Source organism: Callithrix jacchus, chromosome 22 (genome assembly GCF_049354715.1).
Source record: "Callithrix jacchus isolate 240 chromosome 22, calJac240_pri, whole genome shotgun sequence".
NCBI lineage: Eukaryota > Metazoa > Chordata > Mammalia > Primates > Cebidae > Callithrix > Callithrix jacchus.
Window position 1 is genome coordinate 35,781,607 of NC_133523.1, and position 18,630 is coordinate 35,800,236.

The 18,630-nt window shown below is 53.3% G+C and overlaps 2 protein-coding genes across 4 annotated transcripts; both read right to left on the reverse strand.

Moving 5' to 3' along the window:
* Positions 1-252: 252 nt before the first annotated feature.
* Positions 253-5,295, reverse strand: TTC9B (tetratricopeptide repeat domain 9B). Of its 3 annotated transcripts, XM_078359698.1 has the most exons (7): positions 5,180-5,295; positions 3,801-3,977; positions 3,256-3,305; positions 2,178-2,459; positions 1,353-1,535; positions 649-719; positions 253-474 (listed from the first exon to the last, which is right to left on the reverse strand). In XM_078359698.1, the coding sequence occupies exons 2-7, from the start codon at positions 3,956-3,958 to the stop codon at positions 445-447; spliced, it is 774 nt and encodes a 257-aa protein (XP_078215824.1). In that variant the 5' UTR covers positions 3,959-3,977; positions 5,180-5,295; the 3' UTR covers positions 253-444. The 3 variants fall into 3 exon arrangements, with proteins under 3 accessions (XP_078215824.1, XP_078215825.1, XP_035140327.1); XM_078359699.1 differs by lacking the exons at positions 3,256-3,305; positions 3,801-3,977; positions 5,180-5,295 and having other exon boundaries at positions 2,178-2,607; XM_035284436.3 differs by lacking the exons at positions 649-719; positions 3,256-3,305; positions 3,801-3,977; positions 5,180-5,295 and having other exon boundaries at positions 2,178-2,607.
* Positions 5,296-5,433: 138 nt separating this feature from the next.
* CCNP (cyclin P) lies at positions 5,434-10,756 on the reverse strand. The gene is made up of 7 exons (XM_017967743.5): positions 10,366-10,756; positions 8,729-8,818; positions 8,495-8,650; positions 7,131-7,289; positions 6,891-7,042; positions 5,980-6,225; positions 5,434-5,570 (listed from the first exon to the last, which is right to left on the reverse strand). Exons 1-6 carry the CDS (start codon positions 10,624-10,626, stop codon positions 6,054-6,056), a joined length of 990 nt encoding a protein of 329 aa, XP_017823232.1. The 5' UTR covers positions 10,627-10,756; the 3' UTR covers positions 5,434-5,570; positions 5,980-6,053.
* Between the last annotated feature and the right edge of the window lie 7,874 nt (positions 10,757-18,630).

Below are 18,630 nucleotides of genomic sequence, written 5' to 3' on the forward strand. Positions count from 1 at the left end.
GACCAGGCTGCTCTCAAACTCCTGACCTCAAGTGATCCACCTGCCTCAGTGTGCCAGAGTGCTGGGATTACAGGCGTGAGCCACCGCACTGGACCTGGACTGTTTCTTTCCTGGGCCCAGTCCCTGATGCAGGGTCAACCCAGTGGAACATTCCCCCACCCCACACACCCTCCCTGGGCTTCTCTGGGCTTCTAAGGTCCAAGGGATGTGGCCCTCCCTGGTCCCCCACCACCACCAAGAACACCACACAAGTTATGATCACCAGTGACAAGTGTTTTACCAGCAAACATATGAGTCAGGGGGAAGTTACATACATGGTGAGGTGGGAGGATGAGGGGGTAAAGACGATCCTCTTGGGTTGGCCTCAGCCAATCACATCCCGAGTCTGGGCCCCAGCTCCACTGTCTTGCCGCTGGAGGCTGCAACGGTTCATCTTCAGCTGAGTCAGCTGGATGTAGCGGAGCACATTGGTGTCTGCGGGGGAGGCAAGTAGGGCATCATCTGGGTGTCCTGGGGCAGCAGGTGGCTTCCACACCATCCTGGCTCACACTCCATTCTCCACAGTCTCCAGCAGCTCACTCACACAACCAGTAGTGCCAGAGCCCTTCCCAAATGCCACAGCTAGTGACATTGTACACCTCTATGCACCTGTATTTGCGGCACCCTCTGCCAAGAGTGCCTCTTCGCAGAGGCTCCCGTCACACTTCTTGCAGATGTCACTGGAGGATGAGAAGTCTGTTCTCTCCCAGCCACTTAATGGGAAAACTAATCTCGTCTCTACTCCCACAACCCTGCACCTGTTGTAATCCCTCTTCATCCCTCATTGGCTCTTAATACAAAACCGAGTGTTGTGTCTGCCCTCTTGCACTTGTAAGTGCACACATGCGCACACCCCAATTTCCTGGCATCGCCCACCCAGGTGGATGAGTGGATGGTGGAGGAAGTGAATGAATAGTTGTGTGTGAATGGGTGAGTGGGTGAATGGAGGAATAAGTGTGTGTGTTATGCAGGGTGGGACGGGGGAATGAGATGACAGTGAGTGGATAGGGAAGTGGCTGAGGCCGTGAACAGGAGTTATCAGGTATGTCAATGACAGTAGATGAGAACTGACTGGGGAGATGTCAGAGGAGCGATGGGGAGACGGATGGGTGAAGGGTGGGTGGATGAATGGTGGGGTGAGTGGAAAGTGGGCATGTAGGGAGTGGGTGGGTGGTACAGCCCTCCCTTGAGGCAGCTCCGCGGGCGGAGGAGGGCTTTGCTATTCTGTCCCGATCTTCCTGCCCATTCCCTCTGCTCCAGCCCCTTTCTGATCCCTGGGCCAGCCCTCACTTCTGCCCGGCCCTGCCACTCACCTGTGGGCTCCCGGCTGCGGGCCTCCTGCAGGTAGCGCAGCGCGCCTGCATAGTCACCTAGGTGGTAGAAGGCAATGCCGGCGCGGTAGGTGGCCTTAAAGTTGCCCTGCTGCTTCTCCAGCACCTTGAGACAGTACTCGCGCACGCGCTCGTAGTTCACCAGCTCCGACTGCAGCAGGCAAGCTGCGGGGGCACCGGGGCCGGGGTTCTCAGAGCCTGGTGGCACGGCACCCTCAGAACCCACCTGACCATGAGGAGCCAGGGCTCCAGGCTGCAGGGAACTTGGCCTAAGGGATTGCTCGGGCCACCGGGGGCGCCAATCTGCTCGCCTGTCAAAACAGATGAAACTGCACCGCCACTAGAGGGTGCCAAAACACTGACAGGCTCTGGCCTCTAGGTGATCCCACGGACAGGTGCTGGCCGCTAGGTGATGCGCCTGGAGCTGTCGGTGGGCAAGAGCACTAAGGGCAGCGCGGGGGCGGGGCCGGGGTCGAGGGCCGGGACCTCCAACGGCTCACTCGGGGCAGACTTCCTCACCTTAGGTCCACGTGCAGCCAGAAGGTGGTAAGAATGACTCTGAAAGCAGGCCCTGAAGATCCCACCCAAAGACCATTTCCGGCATCCCAGCTCCCTCCAGCCACAGACCCCTGTCATCCCCTACCCCCAATCTCTTTCCTTGATCATGCTCTGAAGTCTCCCCCAGAAGCCCATGACCCCAGACCCTTCAGCTCCGGAGCCCCTGTCCCCCAGGTCTCCAAGCTCTCCTGATTGCCCCTCACCAACCCCCTCCCCACGTGCCCCATCCCTTCATCCCCGACGGCATACCGGTGAGAGAATCATAACACTCCACCTCCGTGCTCTCCACCAGGCGCCGCTGCTCCTCACTGAGGCGCGCCGGCCCGGGGCTGCTGGTGGGCCCGGGGACGGGGGCGGGCAGGCCTCCAGGGCGGGCCCCCTGCGCCGCCTTCAGCTGCAGCAGCGCTCGGTGGTACTTGCCGATGGCCTCCCGGAACTTCTTCTCTCGGTAGCAGCGCTGGCCCTCCGCCTTGAACGCCACGGCGGCACGCAGGCTGCTGTCGAGCGCTGCACCCAGGCTCCCCGACGGCTCTGGGGTAGGACCAAGACGAGTAGAGCCATGGCGGGAGCCAGAGCCAGAGCCCGGGCCCGGCGGGGACAGGGCGGGAGGCGGCCGCGGCGGAGGCTCCGGGGCAGCGCTGAGCATCAGCACCGGGGACAGCGCACCGCGCTGCATTGTGGGAAACTCCTGCCGCCGCGCTGCAGCTACCGCATCGCCCCCCGCGGGGCTGGTCCCCACCCTTTCTCCGCCCCCTCACCTCCGGCAGCCGACTCCAGCTGCCCCCTATGGGTCTAGGGAAACCCCTCGAGACTTCCCCCATGCTCACTCTCAAATTAGCCAAGTCCTATTTCTCCAGCCCGCCCCCAAATTGTTCTCACTCCCTTACCCTCATCACCCTCCTGCCTACTCTCCTCCCCGGTGCCCAGAACTCCTGAAGATTTCTAGAAGGAAAGGACAAGCCTTGGGGAAAGAGCAGGAAGACATCAGCCTCATGGAAAGCTGGCTCTCAGCCTGCTGGCCATTTGGCATAACGAATGAGAACACAGGATTTGGACCCAAGCCGCCCAAATTCAAACCCCTGCCTATTTTCTCACCAGTGGTATGACACAGCTCACTTAAACTACCTGGAACTCTGTATCCTCATCAGTAACATGGAACAATAATATCATCTTTAGGGCCGGGCACGATGGCTCATACCTCTAATGCCAGAGCTTCGGGAGGCCAAGGCCAGTGGATCGCTTGAGGTCAGGAGATACACACACACACACACACACACACACACACAGTTACACACACACACAAAATTAGGCGGATGTGGTGACATACCCCTGTAGTCCCAGCTACTCGGGAGACTGAGGCAGCAGAATCGCTTGAACCTGGGAGGCAGAGGTTGTAGTGAGCAGAGATTGTACCACAGCACTCCAGCCTGGGTGACAGAGGGAGACGCTGTCTTTAAAAAAAGCAATGAAGGAAGAAAGGGAGGGAGGAAGGAAGGGAGAGAGAATACCTTCTTTGGGATTCATCTGCTAATTTATGCAACAAATATTCACTGACATCCTTTCTGTGCCCAGCTCTGTGCTGGATGATGCTGGGATGTAGCAGAGACTGCATGAGCTTCAGACCCTACCCTCACTGGGTCCCCAGTTGAGTGGGCAGACAGACCAGTGACCAGACAGTGACAGCCCTGAACAGGCTAGCCTGGGAAGCACAGGCAGAGGTGTAAGGGCCCGGGGGAGGAGGCACAGGCAGAGGGGTCGGGGCTGGGATATGGGAGGTACTGCTGTGCGCTGAGGTGGTGAGTAAAGCCTTCCTGGAGGAGGGAATGACCCTATAAACAAGAGAGATCTCCTTCTTGCCCTCATCAAGCTCACCTGTCTATGTGGGAAAGCCAGTGAGAAGGCAAACAAGTCCCCAGGAAAGGAAGCATGCAGGAGGCTTCAAGACAAAAAGCAAGTGTGAATGAGTTGATTGCCCTATGGTCCTCCTTAGCTGCCTCCTTAGCCGTGGGACCTGGGCCAAGTTCCTCCATCTTCCTCCTTTGACTTTTTCTGTGTGACATGAAGATAAAAGGCAAGTTAACCTCAGAGAGGTTGCAGGGACTGAATTATCTTATGCAGGTAAGGCATTTAGCACAGGGCCTCAAACATTAATGGGCAATTAACAATTGGTGTTTCTTATCCATTAGACTCTGAGTCATGTGATCTTGAGTGCCTGGCTCTGAGTCAGCATCCACATATAGTTGTTGAATGAATGAGTGTGTCAGTGAATAGCATTCTGCATCACTCCTCCTTCCCCCTCCCCCGAGACTGTAGCTTGGGTCTCAGCCCCAAGCACCTCCACTCTTCCCACATCCAACCCCACAGCACATCCTCTGGCTGAAGGTCCCACATGCAGTGACAGAAACTGGAACTCAGCATCTTCCATCTCAACCGAAGCATCTTCCTCTATCCCTTATTGTACTTTGCTGTAAAATGCTTTTGCTGGGTGAGTTTCTCCCTTATCCCTGGGGTACAACCTTGAACACCTCAGGCATGGAAACATTTTCCTTTCTGCATCTCCAAACCCAGGCAGGTAAAACTCCTGAGTGTGAGTTCTTGAGCAGTGTACATGCCTTTCCCCACCTCGGGTGTGGCTGTTTTGTAATTAAAAACATGAAGATCTGGCCAGGCATGGTGGCTCACACCTGTAATCCCCACACTTTGGGAGGTCGAGGCAGGTGGATCACCTGAATTTAGGATTTCGAGACCAGCCTGGGCAACATGGCAAAACATTTTCTCTACCAAAAATACAAAAAAATTAGCCAGGCGTGGTGGTGTGTGCCAGTGGTCCCAGCTACTTGGAAGGCTGAGGTAGGAGGATCGCTTGAACACAAGAGGTGGCGGCTGCAGTGAGCTGAGAACACTACTGCACTCCAACCTAATAACAGAGTGAGACCCTGTCTGGGGGCGGGGGGGGAAGAGCCATTGATTCATAACACATCTTTTCTGACCAAGTAAATACCTAGGTACCCAGGCACAGTAGCAGAGGACAACTGTACCTAAAACCACGGTGCTGCTGGGATGCAATGCTAACACTTACAACACCTCTTAGGTGTCAGACATCGTCATAAAACTTTATGTATGTTTTAACTCACATCCTCCCCACAGTGTCAGGTGGTGGGTACCATAATTAATTCCCATTGACACCTGGGCCCTTCCCAGGTTAAGCATATCAGACCCCATTGATCAAACTCTTACTATCCAGTACTTACTATTACAAACTGATGACCTTCACAGAGAATCTCCCAAGCCTGAGACCCTATCTTCAGAGTCCAATATAGGTGATGTGTTGGGGCTTGTACAACAATTAAGAAATGTTGAATTAGGCCGATGTAGTGGCTCACGCCTGAAATCCCAGCATTGTGAGAGACCAAGGCGGGAGGATCACCCAAAGCCGGAAGTTCGAGACCAGCCTGATCAACAAGAAGAAAACCCGTCTCTACTAAATATACAAAATGAGCCAGGCGTGGTGGCACATGCCTGTAATCTCAGCTACTCGGGAGGCTGAGGCAGGAGAATCGCTTGAACCCGGGAGGTGGAGGTTGTGGTGAGCCGAGATCGTGCCATTGCACTCCAGCCTGGGCAACAAGAGCGAAACTCGGTCTTAAAAAAAGAAAAAAAGGAATATTGAATTAGTCAACATGTAAAGGCAGAGATGGAATTGCAGAATTTCAGATTGAGTTGAGTAAGATCTGAAAATCCAGCAGCATCGAGGTAGCATTCCTTCCGACCCGGGAGGGCCTTCTCAGTTCCCCACAGTCCCCTTCCTTCCTGATTTCATGCCAGTCCTTAAGGGATCCCGGTTTTATCCTGCTGAATGGCTCTAGGGGAAGCCCGCCATTGCCCCCTAGTGGAGGATTCAGAATTTGCATTTTATATTCAGCAAACGTTAAATGACGTGGTAAGAACATCCAATCAGAGGGATGCGAGCCCTAGAAAGCGACCAATCAAAAGCAAGAAGGGACTGGAATTCGACCAATGAGGGCAGAGAGCGCTCAAAATAAAAACTTACTTTATTGAGATGACAGACGAACACACACTGGGAGGCTGTTTGTTTGTTTGTTTGTTTGTTTTGATGACTGAGCCTCAGCGCTCAGGGAGGCTCAGGTGGAGGCCGCGGAGCAGGCAGGCAGCGGTGAGGCTGGTGCCCTGGCGCTGGGACCGCGCGTACTTGAAGAAGACGGCGGCGCGGCCTGGCGTGGGACCTCGGAGTGCAGCACGGGCCATGCACGGCTCGAGGGGGCCCAGTTCCTCGGAGCTGCAGAGGGAGATGGAGAAACTGAGGCAGGGCAAGGGGGTGGAGATGACCCATCCTCAGAACTGGAGCTTCGAGGCCGAGATGCGTCGAAGTCGCATCTGTGGGTCCCCATGGACGGGTCAGGGCTCTCGAGATAGGGCACTGGAGTGACAAGGCGGGTACCAGGGAGGATGGACACCCGATTCTCCTTGCAGGGCGCATCTAGTGGGGAACCAGAACCCGCGAGGAAGCAAGGAAGGGAGCCGAGGATGGACAGCCATCCTCTCTATTCTGGGGATACAGGCTGGGAGAAAAATGGTTCGCCCCGCCACCTGGTGGCGCGGTTAGTGGCCCTAGCAGCTAAAGGAACACCCCATCCACCACCAGATACAGAGTTAGAGGACTCAAGGCCTGGGAGAGCCTTCGTTCTCAGCCCTGGAAGCCAACTGGAGCATCTTCTGGGCCTGGGAGGCTTTATCTTCCACCGTGGGGCAAGGTTAAGCGCCCCCAGATCTGGACTAATGGGATCCTCCCACCCCATTCTCTCCCATAGCCAGAAAAATCAAGTCTAGGGGCCACCTCCTCCCCAATAATTGTCTCTCATTCTCTGAGACGGTAAAAATGACCAGGAAGGGAGGTCCCTGAAGCTGAGGTGACCCCATACAGGCCCCCCAACAAGGTCACACCTGTTAAGTTCCGGCTTGAGCCTGGAGCCTGCCCCGTCGAGCAAGCGGTGCGCCAGGCTCAGAGCCGCAGCCGCGAGACGACTCGGCTCCCATCCCACCGCCTCGGCCTCCAGCAAAGACAACTCCAGGAAGTAGGTGGCAAGTAGCATCACCTGCGAGCGAGGCGGGGCGACTGTCAGGCCCCGCCCTACCCCACGCCGGCCCAGCCACACCCCCACCCCGCGTATCCACGAGGCCCACCTGGGGGCTGCTCCCTGCCAGCGCGGCCAGCAGCCCGAGGCACAGCAGCGGGCCCGGGTGGTACAGCCGGAAATCCAGGCGGCTCAGGATGCGGCGCTCCGCGCGCAGCAGCTCCGCCCGCGAGAAGGAGTCCGCACCCAGGAGGCAGAGGCAGGTGGGCTGCAGACGGGGGATATGAAGGGGAAGTGAAAGAACCCTGGATCCCAGCTGTTTATTCCCTGCCCTGGAACGGCCCAAGTTCCGGACCTCAGTTTCCTGGTGTGTAAAATGCAGCTATTGGCTTGTGTCTGGAAGTCGTAGAGAGCACGGGCTTCAGAGTCCTGGGTTCGAGACCTAGGTCCGAGTTCAAACCCCACGGTCTGCTCACTGTGTGACACAGGACAGTCACTTAGGCTCTCAGCCTGTTTCTCCCTCTGTAAAACAGATACTACTCCCTGCTTCACCAGGCAGTTCTGATAAGGCACTGAATTCATGCATGTTGACGGTAACAACTCGAGATTAACTCGTTCATATTATTTTTATTTACTTTTCTAAATTAGAGATGAGGTCACCTTGGCTTCTCAAAGCGAGGGATTTTTGTGTGGGGGGTAGAGTGCAGTGGCGCGACTCACTGCAACCACTGCCTCCTGGGTTCAAGCGATTCTCCTGCCTCAGTCTCCTGAGTAATCGGGACTACAGGGATGCACCACCACGCCCGGCTCGTTTTTGTTTGTTTGAGACGGAGTTTCGCTCTTGTTACCCAGGCTGGAGTGCAATGGCGCGATGTCGGCACACCACAACCTCCGCCTCCTGGGTTCAGGCAATTCTCCTGCCTCAGCCTCCTGAGTAGCTGGGACTACAGGCACGCGCCACCATGCCCAGCTAATTTTTTGTATTTTTAGTAGAGACGGGGTTTCACCACGTTGACCAGGATGGTCTTGATTTCTTGACCTCGTGATCCACCCGCCTCGGCCTCCCAAAGTGCTGGGATTACAGGCGTGAGCCACCGCGCCCGGCCTTCGTTTTTATATTTTTAGTAGAGACGGGTTCTCACCATGTTAGTCAGGCTGGTCTCGAACTCCTGACCTCAAGTGATCTGCCTGTCTCTGCCACCCAAACTGCTGGAATTACAGGAGTGAGCCACCACACCCAGCCTTAATACAGACTATTCAAGACCAAGTCCAAGTTCCAACTGCTTGATTTGGGGCAAGTGTCTTCTCTGTGGGCCTCAGTCTCCTCTTCTGTTTAAGGGACACGTTGACAGCCCCTCCCTCACACACGTTGGGAATCCCAGACTCAGCACAGTGCTTGGCATACAGTAGGCACTGAATCAGTGACTCCTGCAAAGACTCGATCCACCCTCCGAAATCCCACCCCGGAAGTACCTCGGGAAGCACGCACTCTTCCATTTTGCACGCCACAAACAGGCAGGCCACGCCTAGCAGCTGCAGGCGATGTGAGCGCACGCGGCTGGTGCTCAGGTAGGAATCAAGCAGGTGCACCGCCAGGTAAAGTGTGTCACCAGCCAGACCCAGGTACTCCTGAGAAGGGGCATGGGTGACCATGGGGTCCCAGGCAGTGATGCAAACCCAGCTCCCCACACCCTTCCAGATACCTACGTGCACCTGGACCAGCCAATCTACCACCAGGGCGCGCATCTCCAGGGTCACAGCTCGGTGCAGGGCTCTCCGGGGCAGCACGCGGCACACCTGGGGTTGAGGCAGGGATGCCTCACTCTCCACACCTGTGCCTGGCCTTTCTCCTGAGCTCCAGCCCTGGGTGCAGCAGCCTCCTCCAGTCAGTTGAACGTTTCAGGCATGCCACACCCAAACTGGCCTCCAAATGCATTCCTCTTAGAGGTCCTCACCTAGAACTCTGGCTTTGTTCCAGATGCCTCCACATCCACCTCTCCAGTCTATAGCCCCCAGAGCCACGTGGCCTCCTAGGTGGCTCCCACTAGGTTCCTGGACTTCATTTTTTTCTTTTTCTTTTTTTGGGGACGAAGTCTCCCTCTGTTGCCCAGGCTGGATTGCAACGGCACGATCTCAGCTCACTGCAACCTCTACCTCCTGGGTTCAAGTGATTCTCCCACCTCAGCCTCCCAAGTAGCTGAGATTAAAGGCACCCACCATCATGCCCAGCTAACTTTTGTAGAGACAGGGTTTCACCATGTTAACCAGGCTGGTCTTGAACTCCCAACCTCAGGTGATCAGGCCACCTTAGCCTCCCAAAGCGCTGGGATTACAGGCATAAGCCACATGCCCAGCCTCAGACTTCACTTTTGACTGCCAACTCTCAACCCATCTGCCTCAAAGCACCCAGAAGTTTCTTTCCAAAGAAAGATCTGATCAAGGAACTCCCCAGCTTAAAACACTTCCGTGGCTCCCAGAACACTTGGAGAAAACGCTAATTTCTTTCAGGCTGTGCTCCAACATCACCTCTTTCCTCTCTCCCCTCACAACCCACACTTCAGCCACAACTGCCTTCTTTTTGGCTCCTAGACTATGCCAAGCCCATTCCTACCCCAGGCCCTTTCCACTCCCTCTTTCCTCTACAGAGAGTGTCCTTCCCCAGCTCCTTGCGCGGGCTCAACTGGCATCTCCGTGACTTTGTCTACACTCCTCCCGCCTGGTCACCAGCTCTCTGTCTCAGCGTTTTCACTCTGCAGCTGTCTCCCTGTGCGCTTTGTCTATTCGCCTGCTAGGCTGCCAGCCTCACGGCTCAGGGTCTCCTGACTAGAACACAGGTGTTGCTCAGGTCCTAATGGAGATCCCGGCCCAGGAGAGTCGCTGGCAGGAGGTTAAATAAATTCCTCCCTTCAGTCTTCCTTCCGCAGCACCCCTCTGCTAGGGACGTCTGAGGGCTGGCGAGGCCAACGTTTTGGTTTCGGTGGTTTTTCTCTAACTGTCCTACGTGTTTGCTCATCGCCCCAGAACGAGGCCAGCATTGCAGCACCTCCAGGGCCTAAAACATTCGACACTTAACCACTAAATATTTGTTAAACGAATAAATGTGGAGGACAAGTACACGGAACCATAAACACCCCAGAAGGGGCTGCAAAGAGCCGGGGGACTGTGGGAAAGGGCATTCCCAGCGGAACGCAAAACAAAAGCCTGGACGTTGCGGGAAAGGAACGCTGGCCGCCAGTGACCTGCAGGGGAGAGGCTGGTGCAGTGGGAGTTCGGAGGTGGTGTTGACAGGGTGCTGGGTGGTGGGCGGCGCTGGCCTCACCAGGGCAGGCGGCAGGTGGGCTCACCATGACTTCGGCAAAAATGTCCCCGGCGTACTCGCGTTCTCCCTGCAGCCCCAGCGCGCTCAGCGCCTCCTCGAGCCCCGGCGGCCTCTCCAGGCATCGTGGGGAGACACTGGGGCCCGCGGAGATGCTGTCGGGGACTGGGACACTCGGAGGCTCTGCATCTAGGGAGGCAGTGGGACTCTGCAAAGGAGAAGGCCTTGGTGGCTCAGCGCCTAAAGAGAAGCCCGATCCGGACCCCTGGCCCCTGCCTCTCACCAGCATCCTCCAGCCGGGCGTCGCCAGTGAGGCTAAGCACTGACCGCTTGCAGCTGGGGGAAGAGAAGCCCATCCCGCGCTTTAAATGCGCCTGGGCGCGTGCGCACTGAGCCAGCCTCGCCTGGGCAGGTGCACAAAGGTGAGTGCCCCGCAGGCTGGCTCTGTCCTCTCGAAGCCCTCTAAAGTCGGCGGCCAAAGACAGATCCTCATCCTACTGCCTGAAGCAGCCCCTCTGAGCCTCACTTTCCTCGACCATAAAAGTCAGGATGATTTCAAACTGTCGTTGATGAGGTTGTCTGTGGAATGTACAACCTTCTGTGTAAGTGTCCAGCACAAGGCCTGATGCAGTAAAAGCTCCTGACACGGGAGCTGTAAGTCTTGACAAATATGAAAGGAAGGCAGCCTCTTTTCTGTGCACTGGGTATAGTGAGTGAGCAAATCACCTGAGGTTCCTGTCTGTGCGAAGCTCGGTCCACTGCTGTGAAAGTGACCCCCCCAAGCCAGCAGCATCAGCCTGGACTAGTGCAGGGGACTCCTGGCTGCTCTCCATTTCCATCCCCTAGAGTTTGTTCCCCACATGCAGCTGGAGGAAGCTGTGCACCCCTAAAGCAGGTTACCCCTCCCTGTGTCCAGAACTTCATCATGGCTCCTGTCTCCCTCCAGCTGAAGGCCCGTTATACCCCATTATTCTGCCTCCAACTGAGCGCATCCACTCCATGTCCCTGTCCTCTTCAGGCTCTTTCCCACCCACACCAGGCATGCTCCTACCGCAGGGCCTTTGCACCAGTGGTTCCCTCTGCCTCAAATGCTCTTCCCTCAGAGACCATGTTTAAGGTGTTTACTCAGCCGCTGCCTTCTCCCGGAAATTGCCGTCCTTAGCATTTCCTGTCTATCCTCTCCAGCACTCACTGCCTTCTAACCAACTCTCTCCTTCCTAACTGGAATATTCAGTGAGCCCCTTAAGGGCAGAGGTTTTTTTTGTTTTTGTTTTTCACTGCTGTATGCCCAGTTACTAGAATAGGGCCTGGTACATAATAGGTGATAGAAATATTTGTTGAATAAGTGAGTGTCTAGGCCGGATGTCTTTTTATTGTGGAGGGGGCGACAGGGTCTTACTCTGTCACCCAGGCTGGAGAGTGCAGTGGTGTTATCAAGGCTTGCTGTGGCCTCGACCTCTTGGATTTAAGTGATCCTTCTGCCTCAGCCTCCTGAGCATCTGGGACTACAGGCGTGCACCACCACACTTGGTTAATTTTTATGTATGTACGTATTCAGGCGGAGTCTCGCTCTGTTGCCCAGGCTGGAGTGCAATGCTTGATCTCGGCTCACTGGAACCTCCACCTCCTGGGTTCAAGCAATTCTCCTGCCTCAACTTCCTGACTACCTGGGACTATAGGCACGTACCACCACATCCGGCTAATTTTTCATATTTTTAGTAGAGATGGGGTTTCACCATGTTAGCCAGGATGATCTTGATCTCCTGACCTCATGATCCTCCTGCCTCGGCCTCCCAACATGCTGGGATTACAGGCGTGAACCACAGCACCCGGCCTAACTTTTTATTTTTTGTATGGGATCTTACTATATTGCCCAGGCTGGTCACAAACTCCTGGACTCAAGCTATCCTCCCACCTCAGCCTCCAAAAGTGCTGGGATTACAAGGGTGAGCCACTGCACCCAGCCAGCCTTCCTCTTTGGCCTTCGGGTAACTTAAGGCAGAGCAAGACCAAGCTTTTGTTCAGTCAGTCAATAATCACCTGCTGGCCAGGTGTGTGGCTCACACCTGTAATCCTAGCTCTTTGGGAGCCCAAGGTGGGCAGATCACTTGAGCTCAGGGGTTCAAGACCAGCTTAGGCAACATGGTGAAACACCATCTCTACAAAAAATACAAAAATTACCTGGATGTGGTGGCGCACACCTGTAGTCCTAGCTACTTGGGAGGCTGCGATGGATCACCTGAGCCAGGGAGGTTGAGGCTGCCGTGGGCCTTGATCACGCCATTGCACTCCAGCCTGGGTGACAGAGACCTGTCTCAAAAAAAAAAAAAAAAAGTATTTTAAATACATAATACAACCACACTGGCAAGGAAAGGCAGAGACTGACAAGTCATTTGGGAGTGCAGTATTTTGACTGTGCACCTTCAGCTCAAGGCAAAAACCCATAAACAAATACTGAATTCTAGTTAGGTTTCTTTATTACAGTGGCGTGTTAGCAATATTTGAGTATATTCTAGAACTGTGCAAGTAGGTAAATGCATCGTGGTCAAGGGGAATCAGGGGATGGACGTCAGAGGAGGGACGTGCACAGACCAGAGGCTGGATTGGCCTTTGTGGAGTCGGTGTCACATGGAATCGGAGATGAAGCTGTATGAACTCATGGTTTATATAGAAATAAGCATTGTGTACCCAAACTTGTATTTCCTAGCTTAGTCCACTAGGGGGGCTTAAGAGCAGTGACACCCCAAAAGTGAGAAGCACCCCTAACAACCCAGACCTTGGCTGCCACATCCCATTCTTCACTAAAAGGAACCAGGGCTACTTAAAAAAATGGCGGATCCAACCAGCCTGGCCAACATAGTGAAACCTCGTCTCTACTAAAAATACAAAAATTAGGCAGGCATGGTGGCGTGTGCCTGTAGTCCCAGCTACTCGAGAGGCTGAGGCAAGAGAATCACTTGAACCTAGGAGACAGAGGTTGTGGGGAGCCAAGATCACACCTCAGCATTCTGGCCTGGGCAACAGAGCAAGAGTCTGTCTCAAAAAAAAAATAAGAAAGGAAAGGGAAAGGGAAAAGGGAAAAGGGGAAAGAGAAAGGGAAAGAAGGAAAGAAGGAAGGAAGGGAGGGAAAGGAAAAGAAAAAAAGAAAGAAAGAGAAAGAGAGAAAGAAGGAAGAAAAGGCTAATCCCAGGGTCAGTCATACAAGAGAAGATACAAGATCTGGAATATCTTTGTGTGGCAGAAAGTGTCCCAATGGCAGGGCACGTCACACAGGTGCAGAAGCCACTAGCTAAATCTAGAAAACATGAGCATCAAGATGATACTCTGAGATCACAAACCACTGAATAAAATTAAAATACTGGTTTATTCTGATATAAATCAGGCAGTAGGAAGGAGGAGCTCTTTAATCTTTGGTATATGAATGAATGTGTCGTTTGTTTTCAGAGACAGTGTCTCACTTTTGTCACCCAGGCTGGAGTGCAGTGGCGTGAACATGGCTCACTGCAGCCTCAACCTCCTAGGCTCAAGCGATCCTCCCATCTGTCTCCCAAGTAGCTGGGACTACAGGTGTGCGCCACCATGCTTGCTAATTTTTTAATTTTTTGTAGAGACAGGAGTCTCACTTTGTTGCCGAGGCTGGTGTTGAACTCCTGTGCTCAAGGGATCCTCCCACCTTGGCTTCCCAAAGTGCTGGAATTACAGGTGTGCGCCACCGTGCCTGGCCGGACTAATAAACGCAGAAGGACGGAAAATATTTAGCGACCACCATGGCATCGTTTCATGCAAGAAACATCAACAGATGTTCAAACTAGTGGGTGAACATCTGATAGGAATCAGGGTATCTACAAAATGTCTCTGCACAAGATGCTTATTAACTATGTAAACCAAAAGGAATCTGAGATAGTCTCAATCAATTTAGGAAGTTTGTTTTGCCAAGGTTAAGGACGCGCCCATGACACAGCCTCAGGAGGTGATCGGGGCACAGCTTGGTTTTATGTATTTTATGGAGACATGAGACATCATCAGTATATGTAGATGTACATTGGTTCATTCTGGAAAGTTCAAAGAACTCGAAGCGGGGTAGGGGGCTCCCAGGCATAGATAAGAGACCAATGGTTGCATTCTTTTGAGTTTGATTAGCCTTTAAGCAAATGCACAATTTACAGGAAGGGTCACCTATGCCTAGTCTGGCACAGTGAAACAACAGGGCAGAGGACGCCATCGGATATGCGTTTGTCTCACAGGAGCACAGGGCTGATTTTGAGTTCTGCCTGTCCTTTGTCCACAAAGGAATTTCCTCATGGGCAAATGGTGAGAGAGGTAAGTAGCTTTTTAAAAGTACCTTTAGAGCAAGCACGGTGGCTCACGTCTGTAATCCCAGCACTTTGAGAAGCTGAGGCAGGCAGATCATTTGAGGTCAAGAGTTCGAGACCAGCCTGGCCAACACGGTGAAACGCTGTCTCTACTAAAAATACAAAAATCAGCTGGAGGTGGTGGTGGGCACCTGTAATCCAAGCTACCCAGGAGGCTGAGGCAGGAGAGTCACTTGAATCCTGGAGGTGAAGGTTGCAGAGCTGAGATCATGCCATGGCACTCCAGCCTAGACAACAGAGACTGTCTCAAAACACACACACACCCCTGGGTGACAGACTCTGTCTACACCCCCACCCTACCTTTGTAGCTATGTTGTTAAGGAACAGAATGGGAGGCAGGTTTCTCTGAGAAGCAGTTCCCAGCTTGATTTTTCCTGTGGCTTAGTGATTTCAGGGAGATTTTGCTTTCACAACTACAAAGGGAAAGTAGGGAACTGTCCAGTGGAGAAACCTCCCAGACATCACCTTCACTAAGGGATCCAAGTCATCATCAGTTATGGGACAAGCATCCTCATGCACTTTGATAGGATGCCCAAAAAAAGGCACGTCACTTCCGGGAATTCCTGCCCAAAATAGCATGAACCTAACCACAAGGAAACGTGAAGCAACCAAACCTGGTCGTGGGAAAGTAACCGCAGAGTAACTGCCCTGTGAGTTTCACAGCTGCCAACTGAACTCAATGTGTGAGCCTGGTCATTTTCAACACACACAAGGACATCAGGTGTGACCATTAGCACACACGATAAAATCTGTGGAGAATGGGAGCATCGCCTTCCTGACCTTGCTACCTGGACAGCAGTGACGTAGCAGAATCTTCTTGCTTTAGGACAGGGATACAGACGTGGAGGAGAGGTGAATGTAAAATTCTGATCCCATCTTTGTCCGTTTTAAGAAATAAAATGCTACGAGGAACCTGGTGAAGGGTGTATTTTTAAATTCTTTTACATTTATTTTTGAATAGATTGACAGAGTTCCCATCCACCCCACACCCAATTTCCCTGATTAACATATTAGTGTGGCACGTGTCACAATCAGTGAAACCAATAATCTATTAAGGCCATGCTTTATTCAGCCTCCCCCTTTTCCCTACGACCCTTTTTCTGTTTCAGGACACATTATATTTAGTCACCGTGACTCCTTCGGTTGATCTTGGATGTGTCCCTTTCTCAGACTTTTCTGATTTCTAACCACCTTAAACAAATCCCTCAGCTGACATCCGTCTGCCGTCTGCTTCCTCAGTGAGGTGGCGTGTGTCTGCGGGAGGAGGATCAGAGGGAAAGTGCGGTTCTATTACATCACGTTAAAGGGACGCCGTGAACATGATTTATCGGTAATGTGGACCTGGATCACCTGGATGGTGCCGTGTTTGTCAGATGTCTTCACTGAAGAGTTCTTCCCCACCCTCCACACTGCACTCGTTGGAGGAGTCACTGCAGCCCACGCCTAAGTGGTTGGGGTTACATACCTCTCCTTGAAGGCTGTCTACACAAATGATTTGCGATTTTGTGAAGATTGGTGTATTCTCCCCATTTACCACTTAGCAGTAGACTCATTTGTTTCCCATTTGCCATGGTGCTATCTCGGATCACTGCAACGTCTGTCTCCCAGGTTCAAGTGATTCTCCTGCCTCAGCCTCCCAAACAGCTGGGATTACAGGCACATGCCACCATGCTCAGCTTTTTGTATTTTATTATTTTTTGAGATAGAGTCTCACTCTGTCGCCAGGCTGGAGTGCAGTGCGAAAACCCAATATTATGCTATTTATTTTGTGGCTCAAGTTCTTTTCAGCTTGGGCCACTGGGAGCTCTTTCTTGGGCTCCGTGTCCCTGTGACTTAGCACGAGTGCTTACCTTCAGGCACTGCAAGATGCCCCAGTCCTGGAATCATCTTAGTACAGTACTATTTTTTAAAGTTTTCTGCAAGTCTGCAATTATTTTAAAATTTGATGTGAATGGCTACACTTTTTCGGAAAGGTACTAGACATTAAAATCCTGGGACGCAGACGGCTCGCTAAGGTTTATTACAGGACTGCTGGGAGCACCAGACACAAAACCAAGTAAATTCCTGTCAACAGGGCGGCTGACGACCCCACGGGGGAAGCAGCTGGAAAGCCTGAGTTCCCCAAATGCAACAGCTGAAAGGGAGTCTCACTGCTACCCCTGACTCAACATGGCCATCAATGCACGCAGGGCAGCCCCCAGACACTTTGCATTAACTGGAAAAGATAATGCAAAAAGAGGAGGAAACTACCGATTTATGATACCCTGTCCCTTTGCAAAGGTAATCAGCACCAAAATGAGAACTCAAGGCCCTGAGACCTCCAGTCCAGTGAATTTTACTTTTACACCTGCTTTGCTGTGTTATTTTAAAATGACATATATCATTTTTTTTTCTTTTTAGAGACACAGTCTCACTGTCCCAGGCTGGAGTGCAGCGCCACAATCATAGCTCACTGCAGCTTCAAACTCCTGGGCTCAAGTGATCTTCCCACCTCAGCCTTCCAAGTTAGCTGGGATCACAGATATGCACCACCATGCCCAGCTAATTTTTGTTATTTTTTGTAGAGACAAAGGCCTCCCTATGTTGCCCAGGCTGGTCTTGAACCCCTGGCCTCACGAGATCCGCCCGCCTCGGCCTCCCAAAGTGCTGGGATTACAGGTGTGAGCCACTGTGCCCAGTCTACCGTTCTTTACATACAAAAAAGAACTTGTGAAGTTTTTTAAATGTACACTGCAAAAGACGATGATTCTACTCAAAATGTTTTATTAAGACTTCTAACACCCTCCTTAGGAAAAGCTCTACAGGATAAGCACATAGGCTCAACTATGGGGCCAGCTGCTGCAGCTGTGGGACCCCATCCTGCAGAAGACTAGACCCACTAAAAGGATGAGGTAGCCAGGCCTGTGCCCACTAGGAGACCTGCCTCACGGGGGTGTGAGGCGCAAGGGGGGCTGGGATGAGACAGAAGGGTACAAGGTCTTTATAGGTCGGCCTGTCTTACACCACCAGGGTAGACTTTGTAATTAAATTAAGGTCCATATGACTTTAGAAAGACAAACTAAAAGTCTTAGCTGTAGCTAACTCTGATTTCTGAAAATTGGATCTGACTTTTCTGCTTAAATTCACTCAAAATCTCACACTCCAATGGGTGTGAAGCGCTAACACCTTGTGGTCAAATCTCAAATTCATTTGTGCCAGGCCCTCTCTGCACGGCAGGGCAGGGCTCTTGTCCCTCGTCCCCGGCTGGGGGAGGTGTTCCACCCAGCGAGCTCCGGCCAGGCAGCCACGTGACTCAAGCATGCAAAGTGCAGGAGCCCAGACACAGCCAGGCTAAAGGGCAGGGCCTGGTGGAGGGGACGGACTCCAAGCTGAGCGGGCCCTAACCAAATACTCAGGAGCTCCCAGGCGACAGCAACCACACCACCATCAACACACCACTGGGTCTGTACTGGAATCTGGGGACCTCAAGGCTTCCGGTGGCAGCATAAACGGGGAGGTGTGGCTAGACAGGAATGCCCCACTCTAAGGCTCGGGGGCCTATGGAATGAACCACTCCCTTTCACTCAGTGACACCAAAGGCACCCTCCTCATTCTGGGCCACCCAGCTCTTCCACCCCTGTTCCTCCACCACGCCTCTTAGCCCAAGCAGCACAGAGGGCCTGGAGTGGTCTCTGTCTACCCCACCCCCACACCTCTCAACCCCACAGCCCAAGCTCCACCCACCCTCTCCACCCTGAGCTCCAGCACACACCCCAGCTGCCCTCGCCCTGAGCTCATTCTCATCCCCACGCCCCTGCTCAGCCCCTCCCTTGCTGAAGGAAATGGCTGGTACAAGAGGAGCTGAGGCCCAGGGGCCGGACTCCATCACCAAGGCAAGGACCCGGGTGGTTGGGCCGGCGTGAGTGCAGGCTGGGCCCTGG

What these genes read in the sequence shown, in the direction of transcription:
- TTC9B (XM_078359698.1), bottom strand. Translation starts at nt 3,958, where the DNA reads ATGGAGGAACTTGGCCCAGGTCCCACGGCTAAGGAGGCAGCTAAGGAG. An exon ending in TGGCTTTCCCACATAGACAG is followed by an intron (nt 3,306 to 3,800) that starts GTGAGCTTGATG and finishes TCTGCCTCCCAG; the next exon opens with GTTCAAGCGATTCTGCTGCC. An exon ending in GAGTAGCTGGGACTACAGGG is followed by an intron (nt 2,460 to 3,255) that starts GTATGTCACCAC and finishes GTCCTACCCCAG; the next exon opens with AGCCGTCGGGGAGCCTGGGT.
- CCNP (XM_017967743.5), bottom strand. Translation starts at nt 10,626, where the DNA reads ATGCTGGTGAGAGGCAGGGGCCAGGGGTCCGGATCGGGCTTCTCTTTA. An exon ending in ATTGGCTGGTCCAGGTGCAC is followed by an intron (nt 8,651 to 8,728) that starts GTAGGTATCTGG and finishes GCCCCTTCTCAG; the next exon opens with GAGTACCTGGGTCTGGCTGG. An exon ending in TGGCAGGGAGCAGCCCCCAG is followed by an intron (nt 7,043 to 7,130) that starts GTGGGCCTCGTG and finishes CCTCGCTCGCAG; the next exon opens with GTGATGCTACTTGCCACCTA.